Raw genomic sequence first — 12,759 nt, 5'->3', positions numbered from 1 at the left:
ATAATTTTGTCTGACTATTGGTGGGACAGCTCTTGCTTTTCTTCCTTCCCCAAATAAAGATGGGATTAAAATATAATAGTTGAGAAAGGTAGACCATCCTCACTCCAACTCTTAATACCTACCTTGTAACTCTAAACATGAGCTGAAATTAAAGCACTAAAATGAGATGCCTACTCAACAGAATTTCAGCAGAGGGATTTTGAGGCTAAAAAAAAAGGATGAAAATCAAAGTAGGAACAGGGCAGAGATGTTTGGGATTGTTTTGATTTCTATTGTTTTGATTTCTATTCTATTGCCCTCATCTCCCACCTCCAAAATAACAATAAGGCAAACAAAAACCAAAATGAGCCTGTCCATTCTGTAAGGTCACCAAGTCAACAGATGGTTTTCTGTACCTACTGGAGAGTCAGAAATATGAAGAGAACATCTGTGTTACTCATCATCCCACACCATACACTGTCACTTAAATTTTAGCCTTTTATTGCTCTTCCCCTCTTACCAGATTCTGCAGCAGCTTTGGGTTTGTCAGCGTCCTTAAGTTCCATATTATCTGGAAACTCTTGCACCTCATCATCTCCAAAGCCAGTATCTGGACTATTTGTTGGCTTATCTTCATCATGGCTTGACAGCGATGCTTCACGTTTACTAATCTCCAGGACGGCTGCTAGAAGTTCATCTTCACTCATTGTTTCAAGCCCACTATTTACTGAATCTGGAGACTTGGGATTTTCTGTTTTATTTTTCTTTGAGCTCTGCAAATAAATAAAAGGCAAAATTCACTGAGATCCATTCTCTCTCAGGATACTACAGCAATCACCATAGTAAAATGAATATACATAAAACATAAAAATGAAACATTCTGAATATACAACCATAATTCAACACTGCATCAATATACAGAATTGCTCTGACATCATCAGAGAAAAGTCTGACTTTGAGTGCTAAAGATACTCAAACTATACTAAATAAATAAATAAGGAAGGAAGGAAGGAAGGAAGGAAGGAAGGAAAGAAAGAAAGAAAGAAAGAAAGAAAGAAAGAAAGAAAGAAAGAAAGAAAGAAAGAAAGAAAGATCAAAATCTTCAGCCTGGTTCCTCTTAAGGATATCCTTGTATACCTGTCATATCACCTGCAGCCACTAGAGGCCACTCTTAAAAGCAAAAACAATAGTCCCCTATTTATGAATGAGTTATATTCCAGAGGGTGTTTATAAGTGTGATTTGTATGCAAGTCCAACAAAAATAAAAGATATGTGCAGCGCAGTTCTTGCCTCACATGGGTGGCATGCCAGTAGGCTTTGAGTGGTGGCAGGAGGGGGTTGGTTTCTGGTGCACTGCATGCAGCATGCTGGAAGCTCACCCTTTCCTGCCTTTGCCCACTATGGCAGAGGATTCACTGGACCCATCATGCTTTGCTGCAAAGTTGTTGCTTGTCTGGGATGAGAACTGTGCTGTACCTGGCTGCAACTCCAGCTAACAGGGTGCTGGGAATCAGGAGAAGATAGGAGGGGACCGGTTTCTGGCATTTCACATAGGTATAACAGCGCAACAGAATCTGGCTATTTCCTGACCTCCTTCTCCTGACTTCCTGATGCAGGCAGGTTTATTTGTAACAGTACTGGCAAAAACTCACAACTCAAAAGTTTGTTAATAACGTTGTATCTAATTGCCACAAAAAAGGTTATATGGTCACAATACATTCTTCTTCTGCCAAGCTGTTTTCATTACTTTCTCAAGCTCCTCTTGCTGCTGTTCCCTGCTCGGGAAATCACACTGTTTCTGACTGTTCGCAACAGGACGTTTTAGGGGTTCTTCTTCACTGTCTGAATCCAAAGAATTTAAAATCTGACCTTTATTCTTGAATGAGTATTTTCTGAAAAAGAAACAAAGAATTTTAATTCACCATTTTTTAAAAAAAGCCTTTTAACGATGCTGATTAATATCAACGTACAACATTATTCACAGAATAGCTAGGCTGATGACAAACTATAACTCCAGGATTTATTCAAACAGTAACCCTCTGCAAAACCTTTTACTACCTCAATCTAACATTTAGAAAGTGCTTTGTTAACACAAACATTAATATTCCTGGGTTTCTTGAGCAGAAAAAATTGAGTTGGTACAAACCTTTCTTTTTTTTAGAAGAGATACGTTGTATAACAGACTAGTATACATGAACTGGGACATATATACAATATATTAAGTAGAATGTTTCATGCAAAACAACTTCGTTTCATAGTAGGATATGTAATGCTCTCATTAAACATTTAATATATTTTTAAATATTAAACTTGTATTCATTATATTTTTCTGTTCTGGTAAAGGAAAACAAGTATGATGTTCCCATAAAGCTACCATGTGATATATCCAGAGTAATTAGTGCCTTGATGCATTACCTTAGAAAAGCTTTGCCGAATCAGACTAAAGATAGTCTTCGCTTAATGACCTCGCTTAATTCAGCAACCATTGGAAGTTAAAAAAAAATGAGGTTAACAATATAAAATAGTGCACCACGTTTTCTAAAATAGAGGGCAAATGTTTAGGGCAAACTCGATTTCTAAAGACTTAATTTTGGTCTTTTTTTCAGATACCTCAAAACCACGCTACTCACCGACAAGGTGTAGAAGTCGTTACAGAGCAGGAGTTCACCATCTGGGACACTTTCAATGGCCGAGAACTGGTTTTTAAAAAAAGCAGTGTTTATTTCTGAAAACTATTACATATAGCCATTTTAATGGGGATCCAAGTTCACGCTACAGTTCGAAGAAACTATGACCAGGAGTCTTTGGATTAACTATCCCAGCTGCCACATAATTTATGGAAACCTTTTAAATCTGAGTTCGTTACAATGTTGTTTCATAGATCAGCATCACAACATCTCACTTTTTCTGAACAGGCCCCCTTAATCTTAATAATTTAGAAAAATCCAGATTCTCTGGACTTTTGTCCCATTATTTCAGGGGTAACATCTCAATGTAAATCGAATCTGTTGTATCCAAAGACCATTAAACAAAGATCAATTAAAGTTTCACTGCAACAAAAAATAAAACAATCTATAAATACTATTGGAAGAAACTCACATGGCTAATTGTGCACTCCATCCAAGACTGAGCGGGGGCCTTGTGTTTTCTGTACAGTGTGACTGCAGCGTCAAAAATCTTGGAATAACCACTTGCTGCCCTACTTTGTGATTGAGGGAGAGCACCACATTGAAGCTGTACCGTTTCAGATGAAGTATTAAAACCCTTTAAGAGACAAGAAGAATGGAAACGTATGTTTGATATGTAATAACAACTATTCTCTTTAGTAACATTTAAAAACTATAGGCTCTCGTTCCTATCAGTTAGTTATATAATTATTCGCTCTTAACATAAATGCTGGAGATGGATCCAAGGGTCTTTTTGGTTCCAAAGTATAGAATCGGAGTGAAATTCCAACCTACCTCCAGCAACGAGCAGAGGAAGGTAATGACGCAGATTCCCTTTTCCTTCTGCAGTGTTCCCTCATCGTAGAACAACCTCCCTCCTTATTATTCCACAGAGTTCGAGAATCCTCTAGAGCAGTAGTGGCGAATCTATGGCACGCGTGCCAGAGGCGGCACTCAGAGCCCTCTCTGTGGGCATGCACACTGTTGCCCCAGCCCCGCCTCTCCCCGTGGCCCCCTCTTCACCAGCAGCCCCCCCCCCCAGGCACAGCCCAGGCAGAGCAGCACAGCCAAGGACATGGCAGCCGGGCAGCAGGGACAAGACTTCGCCCTCGCGCACAGATGATGCTGCGGGGGGCAGGCGGAGGGCATGGCTACCATGGTGCTGCAGGGCCGCCTGGGCGGGGGCGGTTTTTGGGCACTTGATCTGTAAAAGGTTCGCCATCACTGCTCTAGAGCAAGTATTGGGAAATGAGGAGTCTGCAGAAGGAATAGGATGACTCTACAGAAGGAACAGGAACTTAGCAAAATCCTTACAACTACAGGAAACAGATTTGGGGTCCAACCTATCATTTTACACCTAGTAATCAACGTAAATACATTTCTGCTATTGTGCCCATTTGCAACAAAAAGAATTTTGCTTTTAAAGTTTGATGGAAGCATTGTCAAGATGCTTTGCTAAACTTCTAATTTCCAAGGATGACATTCTGTTCAGAATTTAAATCCATGTAATTCAGTTATTTTAGAACCAATACCAAACAATTGTTTTTTCCCCTAAATATTTTTATCTCATAGATCCTAAAAGTTGCCAGGATTTGGGCATTATTTTTGTACCAAATTCATAAACCTACCTGGGAAACCGACTGAATTTGTGTGTAACAAGAGCAGATTTTCCACTGCACTTCTCACAGGAGTATTCTATTTCCTCTGCCTAAGAGAACACAACATGTGCAAGAATTGTAATCTGATAAAAAATTATTTAAAATCAAGTGTTTTCTTTTCTCTCCTCAGTTTGGTGGGAGTGCTTATCCTCATTAAAACAGGACTTAAAAAAAGCCTGTTCTGATATTCCTCCCTCCAAACAACTGTATTTATTTACACTTAAGGATAGACAATCATTCATTACAATCACCCCTCTCACCAAATATCCATGAAAAAATACATTGTAGAGAACAAGAAACTCCAACTAATTTGCTTTTGAGATTAATCCAGTTAAAATTATTGCCAAAGTTACACGATGATTCCTATACAGAATTAATACCTTCAGGATTTATTTATTTTTTTTTACCATGAAAGACTCTCCCCACCCACTCTATTCCCAAGAGTCCATGAAGAAACTTGAAACAGGGTCATGTAACTTTACTCTAACATATTTCCATAAGATCACACCTTAATATAATCGATTTGCATTCAACTTGCAATTTAAAAAATGTACAGTAGAAATAATATTCAGAAAACTTTTACAAAAATAACTAAAATTTAAGACATAATAAATCTTAGGAGATATATATATATACATATATACCCGGAAAAAGAGGTCCAAAGAATCTTGAATTGATCGAGAAGGAAGCAGTTTTTTCCTTCGTGGCAAGTCAATGGAAAGATCATTAAACTGTTCCCGCCTGGTGACAGTTTCACCACACCTGCATAGAAAAGTTTTACTTCATTTAGTTTACCAAATTTTTAATACCATACACAGATAACATTGTAGCACAAATGCAACATATTTTAGTCCAGCTGGGTAATTTTTCTTTGCCATTTGTCTCTTCTCAGAATACTTTTCCAGATGCTCTGGAGCAGGGGTCGGCAACCTTAAACCCCCAAAGAGCCACTTGGACCCATTTCCCAGAGGGGAAAAAAACACTGGGAGCCCATAAAACCCATGCATGCGAGGGGGGGGAAGCTTGACTGAAGACTTTAATTAAAAAGAGGCTACTGTGCATGGGTTCTCTCTCACACACACTCCCTCCCTCCCTCCCTCCCTCCCTCCCTCTCTTTTTCTCCCTCCTTCTCTCTCTCTTCCCCCCCTCTCTCCAATCTTCTGCTCACCTGGCAAGCTGGCTTCACGCTGTTCTCCGACAAGCTGACACACATTCTTATTGGGCTGGCTCCCCTGCCTTTGGTCTGCCAGTCCTCTTGCAACTCTCTCTCTCTCTCTCTCTCTCTCTCTCTCTCTCTCTCTCTCTCTCTCTCTCTCTCTCTCTGTGTGTGTGTGTGTGTGTGTGTGTGTGTGAGAGAGAGAGAGAGAGACAGAGAGAGAGAGCGAAAGAGAGCTGCTGCTTTCTGCTGAGATGCAGCAAAGGCAGGAGCCCCGGCCAATAAGCTTCTCAGCTTGTCGGAGAACAGCAGGCCACTTTTTTTATACAAAAACACAAACACAAACAAACACACACAGAGGGAGAGGGAGAGGGAGAGGGAGAGGGAGAGGGAGAGAGAGAGAGAGAGAGAGAGAGAGAGAGAGAGAGAGAGAGAGAGAGAGAGAGAGAGAGAGAGAGAAGGGAAGCGCAAGTGCCTTTCTCTCTCTCTCTCTGCAAATGGCAGAGGACGACTGGGAGCCGCAGGAGAAGGCTGAAAGAGCCGCATGCTCTAGGTTTCCATAATTTTCTGTAACAGATTTTTGTGGATGGGATGTGGGTAGGCTATAAAAAGAACAGCCAAAATTGTTCCCATACTTCTTTATTGTGAGAGCATTTGCTGAATGAAAAGCTGTGCCATAAGAGGAATGGGACTACTGGATTCCTCATAAGAGTTCAAATGTTCTGACTTCCGGTGGCTCCGCGGCGACGAAGGGAGCCTTCCCGGGCTGCCCGCGGCTCAGCTGTTGTTTTTTCGCCCGAAACAGCGCCGATCAGCTGTTCGGGCGAATCCGAAGCCCCCTCCTCGGGAGAAGAGGAGGGGGCGAGCTCCCAGGTAGGGGTAGAGTTCTCCAGGGCCGCCTGAGCTTATGGCTTGGGCGGCTGAAGGATTGAACTCCCCCGTAGCCTGGGCTGCTCCCAGCTGGCCGTCGCCTCTGCTCCTGACTTCTTGGAGCAGAGCCAGCCGTCTGCGACCACCCCTGCCTGAAGGAATGACTATGATTTAAAGGAGCAGGCAGAGCGATACAAGAGGAAATGGTAAAGAGGATTACTATGTTTTACTCTCCAGCTTGATGGACTTTTTTGGATTACAAATCTGAAGTGAAAGTGCGTCATATTTGGTAAAAGATGGCGGCTAAACCACCCCCTAAAACTCTTCGGAGTGCTGGAACTTCTCCCGTGCAACAATCATTATTGCAGGCGCTGCATTCTCCTGATGTATTGACATCAAAGGACTTACAAGATGCTCTTGAAAAACATACCCAGGTAATTTTGGAATCAATTAATATTAGATTTGCACAGATGGAGGAGAAATTGGAGAAATTGGAGGAGAGAATGGAGGAGAGGATGGAACAGAAGCTCAAAGCAATGAGGGTAGACATCTTGACTTCAGTGTGTAAAGTGGCTCGGTGTGTGGAAGAATTGGAGGAAAAGCTAGAAGACTTGACTCAAAAGAATGCTATATTAGAAGCAAAAGTATTGGAGAATGAAAATAAAATGGAAAAGGAACTGTATCTTGCTCAATATTTCCAGATGCAGTTTGCCATTAGAATTAGAGGCTTAAAGGAGAATACTAAGGAAGATCTAAAGCAGCTGGTTTCTGAGGCTTTTGAAATAGTGTTGAAACAGCCAGCATCTGAAATAAAAGGAGGCATGGACAAAGTGTTTCGTGTGAATTCATGGATTGCCAGACAGAGGAAGTTGCCTAGAGATGTGGTGGTATATTTTGCAAAAAGGGAAACTAGAGATGAAGTTATACAAGCTGCTTATGATACTAAAGTTATGATTGCTAATCAAGAAGTTTTGGTCTTAAAAGAAATTCCTCCAAAGATTCTAAGGAGAAGGAAGGATTTTACATTTCTTGTGCAAGAGCTCAAGCAGCGAGATATAAGGTTCAGATGGGAGATCCCAGTGGGGTTGATGGTGACGCACGAAGGTAAAAAGTACCGTTTGGTTACTGTGATGCAAGCGCGTGATTTCTACAATAATGTTTTAAATGCAACGCCATTAACACTTTTGGAAGCTGGAAAGGGATCTGGAGAAGGAGTGCATCAAGAGGCCGAAGATGGTCAGATAGAAGACAACGGTGTTGGAGGAGATCAAGATATAACCTCGTCGGATGAATCTATAAAACAGAGGGTGACGCGTGCTGCTGCAAAACGATCTAAGAAGAGAAAGTAGCAGGAATCGCAGAAGTCTTTGGAACTTTTACGATATAGTCAAGTAGTCAAGTAGGGGAGGGGGGAAAAGATTTGGGTGTAGACGCAATATATTTTTATATTTGGTGGTTTTGTGGAAAGGCTGAGCTTGTTTGGATTAAAGTTCAAGTTTTGTTTGCAATCTTTTTTTTTTTTCTTTTTTCTTTTTTGTTGTGTTTGGAATAATTATAGATGTGGTACTGGAAGAGGAACGGTCGATTACAGAAGAGTTGACTTTAAAGTTTTTTTGATTTGGGATCCTTGGTTAATTTGGAAAATTATTTGTAAGAATGTTATATCATGGAATGGATAAAATGGATGGAGTTTATTTAGGATAAGTATAGGGTTGAGAAGGGTTTTTTTTTTCTTTTTCCTTTTTTTTTGTCTTTAATATATGTTTAATACTATTAAGGTTTGTTCCATTCTATATAAGCTAGAGAGTGTCCTTTTCTTATTCTAGTTTTTTTTTATATATATATTTAATACTGTTAAGGTTTGTTTTATCCTATATAAGCTAGAGAGTGATGGATTTTAGAATTTATAGTTGTTAGTATATGGTTGCTTAGGTTTGCTTATATATATATATATATATACCTTGTATTCAGCTCTGGGAAGTAGGGGGGGGAGGGGGGGAGGTAGGGGGGGAGGAGGGAGGGGGGAGGAGGGGAGGTAGGGGGGGAGGAGGGAGGGGGAAGGGGGGTTTTTTAAAGGAAAATTGTATTTTAAAACTTTTCAATAAAAAAAAAAAGAGTTCAAATGTTCTTAAGTAAGAAGTATATAATATTAAAATACTTTCCCTGACCTGCTGAGATCTTCCATATCGTATGATGGCACCTGTGTTCTTCCAGATATTTCTGAATTACAAATCCCAAGATCTCATTACTTGCAAGCTGAGGTTCAAAGCCAATAGTTGGAAACACTTGTCTAGATAAATTAAAATATGCCCACTTTTCACTATTTTCAACATCTTTGGGAAAATATGTAAGGCCTCCTGAATTTCAACTAAAGCAGGAATTTGAATAGGGTGTTTACCTTTTTCCAAACTATGCTAGCAGTGCTCAGTGACTGATGCTTACTTACGTTAGAATCATCCACTATTTAAATTGCTTCAGAAGGCAGACCTTGTGTCTATTAACATCAAACTCCATGAGAATGATATGAGGAAAGGGAAGCGATCAGAATGTAAAAAAAAGATCTTTTTCAAGACTTACATTTTACATATGATTGAATGCTGAACTTCAAATTCTAGATTTGCAATTACTGGACATGTATAAACTTTAGTGGCTGAAAAGTCATCAGATATGCGTCCGGACAAGTTGTCTTCACCAGAAATAGGCTCACTCTTCCAAGTTTTGTTCAGCTTCTCCATGTCCTCCTTCAACTGATCCAAGCACTGGCTTAAGAATTCATGAGCGTCCTAAAATCATCAGTATGTTTCTTAAAAGTACAGCTTTAACATACCCTCAACATATTTATAAATAGTATAGATTCAATAGTTTAGTATAAATTATTTAAAGCTGGTTATGTATAGTAGAGCCATTGCAGATAATCCTCATTTAGTGACTACAATCTTGATCATTAAGTAAAACAGAAGTAAAACACTACAATATTATGACCTTACATTAGTTTTGTTTTGCTTTAAAAACTTGTGAAGTCATAAATGTGAGGACTGGTTGCAAAGTTACTTATTCATTACAAACATTTGCTAAGAAAGGAAGCTGCTAAATGAGAACTACCTCTAATTCAACTAAAATTGGCAACATTGGGATTCATTGTAAAGAATCATTATATTTATAATATTATTTCCTTTAAATTATATGCTTACATGTTTCTTCTTCAAATGGCAAAATACACACCAAGATATAAAAAGTAAAGTTCAAGAAGTAATTTCTGGACAGTGTACCAGGACCCCACATTCATTCCAGTATCTGCCACATCTTAATTGTTTCACCTTATCTCACCAACAACTCATTTCATAGACTGTCTAGAACAACTCTAAGCTATTCTCAATCATACTTTTGTTATATTTGGCTAAATGCAAATAAAACTCATTAAAAAAGCAACAATGAAGTTTCCTTGTGAATTGAATAGATAATGCAATCAGTTAGGTTCTATTATGCAGAGAGAAATGTCTCAAATGTTCTTCAATTATAACTGGGTGTTTTTGTGTGCAATATCATTGCTATTTTAAGCCCTAGGCAGAATTCCCTCCCTTTTAAAATCCTTATGTGAGGGACAGTGTAACAGACAACGAATAGTATATTCTCCACAAATATAACCATATTGTAAAAATATTTTTTCCAAAGGATTGTCAGAGTACTAGTCTGTTACCAGAGCAGAGGGCATGGTTTGAAACTTTAGTTCAGTGCAAAGGCAACATAGTTGAGGAAAAGAGAGAAAATGAAAATAGGCTATTCTCCTTTACTGAACAATAACATTTCAAGAAATGATACTCAGCTATCAGCTTTATCTTCACTCAAATAATAATTGTAAATGTAATCTATTCTGGTAAAAACAAATGATTTTTGACAAAAAAAATCATTTGTCAAAAATGCTTCTATTATGACATTCCCCTTCTTCTCCAATGCTGCCTCTATCCAATATCACCCAGTTACCTAATCCAAGGTCATTATGGAGGCCAGCATCTTAACTATTACTCAAGCTGTGCCAAGCTGTGTATCTAATACGAACATCAGCTATGATAAATGTTAGCCACGGTTCTATCTTGGAGGAAAAGCTGGAGGTATACAGTGAAGATCAAGATTCCGCAGAAGGCAGATAATTAGTGTTGTTGTTGTTGTTAGTTGCGAAGTCGTGTCCGACCCATCGCGACCCTATGGACAACGTTCCTCCAGGCCTTCCTGTCCTCTACCACCTTCTGGAGTCCATTTAAGCTCACGCCTACTGCTTCAGTGACTCCATCCAGCCACCTCATTCTCTGTCGTCCCCTTCTTCTATTGCCCTCAACCTTTCCCAGCATTAGGCTCTTCTCCAGTGACTTCTTCCTTCTCATTAGGTGGCCAAAGTATTTGAGTTTTAGCTTCGTTCAGACCTTCCGAGATAGCTTTTTAACCTCCTGGGACATTCCTTGTAGCAGCAATAAGGTCAGCAGAACTGAGTGTGGAAACAACTGAGCTTACACATGTCAATAGATTTCAGGCTATCTTAGAAGGTCTGAACAAACAATAATTTTCAACATTATAACCAATTGATACTGAACTTGTATCTATTCTGGAACCTGCATCTACATAACCATCTAGTCTTCTCCTCCCTATTCCCTCCCTCCATGTATTTAAATCCTAGGTCAGTTAAGCCACTCACCTATCTGATGAAGCTCATGTAAGCTGATGCCATATGATAAAAGCTGCTACCAGACTCCAATTTAGAGTTACATAGATTAACACAGCTCTCTCTCTCGCGTTACCTAGATTGGATAATGAAACTCTCCAAGGAAACAACTAAGCTCAGAGAGCACCAAGGACCCCTCGTTTCAACCCTGAGCTACAAATATTCTCCTTTATTGGTACAGCTCTCTTCTTACAATGTTTTTAGTAGGGATATTCCAATAATTTTCTCAGAAATTTATTCAGATGTCTTTTCTAGATTTTCTACCCTATACAATGCTGGAATAATACCCTTGGCTAAAAACAAGGTTAATAAAACAATCAACTAACTGGTCACATTTACAACAGATAATAGGGGTAACTGTTTTACAACTCTAATTTTATAGCTACAAGCGAGCTTTCCAAGAAAGATTGACATCAAAAATCAAGCCCCAAGGATGGCCATCTAACAGCTGTGTATAATTTTTTTTTCTGGCTCTTTTCCCAAAAAGGATTACTTTTAATTTGGGGTACTTTTTATGAAACAGCTTTTATATAAACACTATGTAACAAGTGACAAAGCTCATAAAGTAGCTCAAACTACTGGCTACAGTTACTTCCGTGTAGGATACTTACATTTTGCATATAGCCAGAGAATCTCTCTGCTGTAGCTGAAATTGAATTTTTCACCTTTTTGAGTAGTTCTTTCTTTACTTCAGGGCTACATGCATCTTTTTTAGCAAGTAAATTGGTAAATCGTCTAGGAAAAAATACACGACAATGTTTTCACATGAAAAAGCATGTCGGGGTTATCAAGACATCTGGCAATTTTGTCCTCATGTCCTCTTGACAGGCAGTGCACTTTCCTCCCACGTTCCTTAATGAATGCTAACCACAAGTTAACAAGCTCAGCTTTGTGACCTTAATTAGTTGATTAGCACCCTCTGGCTGGATTCTACCACCACCCGAAATTGACAGGACTTTAATCAGTCACCCACTGAAGACTTTTGCCTCCTAACCCACTTTGTCACATTCTTCCATTGAAAAGCTAGTCTTCCTGATGCTGGGAAAAATAATGTCATGTAAGCCTAAGAACTTTCATTTCTACACTCCTTTGAATTTTTGGCACGAATGCCAAGAAAGTTAAACAGCATGTCCTCCTTCATTCCTCTTTGTCTTCTTTTTTATTGATCGTGTCCTCCTTTGCCTAGTAACATAGCTGATAACCCTAAGCAATGTTTAATCATAAAAATATACTCCAAATTCCACTACTTTGCTTCCTAACTTCCCCTGAAAAAGCGATCCTATCAATGCAGCTATGCAAACACGTTGAAAGGCAAGTAATTTTTGCTCCCCATTATTTTACCAGTATTCAAAACGCTATTTTTGTAAGATGCAGTATGTTTAATAGAACTAGAACATGAACATATATGGAAGACTGAAAACAAGGAATACACCAGCAAAAGCTCAACGTTCTGTTCCTGATTGAAACCATCTTTAACATCCAAGGAATTGCCTTTATAGATTTTCCAATGTTTAGTTTTAAAGTCAAAAAGCAGCAGGGATTTCATAACAAAACAAACTGATTTCAGGAAATCTAACATTTTCCCTTTGAAGCTTTATTAAAAAAAATGTTTTAAAAGTTGAAATAGGAACATTTCAAGGAATTTCACAATACTGAATGATAGACATTCTTGTATTTTCATCTCATTTTGAACCTCTATTTTATTTGTGGAGCTGG

The 12,759-nt window shown here is 39.0% G+C and overlaps 1 protein-coding gene across 5 annotated transcripts in view; it reads right to left on the bottom strand.

The window, feature by feature from the left end:
* The window catches only part of USP37 (ubiquitin specific peptidase 37), a 45,505-nt gene that overhangs the window by 12,923 nt on the left and 19,823 nt on the right, over positions 1–12,759 (bottom strand). For 3 of the 5 annotated variants that reach the window (XM_081312514.1, XM_081312513.1, XM_081312515.1), the window contains exons 11-18: positions 11,655–11,778; positions 8,907–9,112; positions 4,948–5,065; positions 4,274–4,353; positions 3,079–3,243; positions 2,610–2,675; positions 1,697–1,871; positions 500–752 (exon numbers count right to left, since the gene is read on the bottom strand). In XM_081312514.1, the coding sequence (XP_081168640.1) occupies positions 500–752; positions 1,697–1,871; positions 2,610–2,675; positions 3,079–3,243; positions 4,274–4,353; positions 4,948–5,065; positions 8,907–9,112; positions 11,655–11,778 (1,187 nt within the window). The remainder of the gene's footprint in view (positions 1–499; positions 753–1,696; positions 1,872–2,609; positions 2,676–3,078; positions 3,244–4,273; positions 4,354–4,947; positions 5,066–8,906; positions 9,113–11,654; positions 11,779–12,759) is intronic. The other 2 variants (XM_081312517.1, XM_081312516.1) reach the window with 1 other exon arrangement.

This window comes from Vipera berus, assembly GCF_964194415.1.
Source record: "Vipera berus genome assembly, chromosome: 1".
NCBI classification, from domain to species: Eukaryota; Metazoa; Chordata; class Lepidosauria; order Squamata; family Viperidae; genus Vipera; species Vipera berus.
The sequence above is the reverse complement of the archived record's forward strand: the minus strand, read 5'-3'. Positions and strand labels throughout refer to the sequence as shown.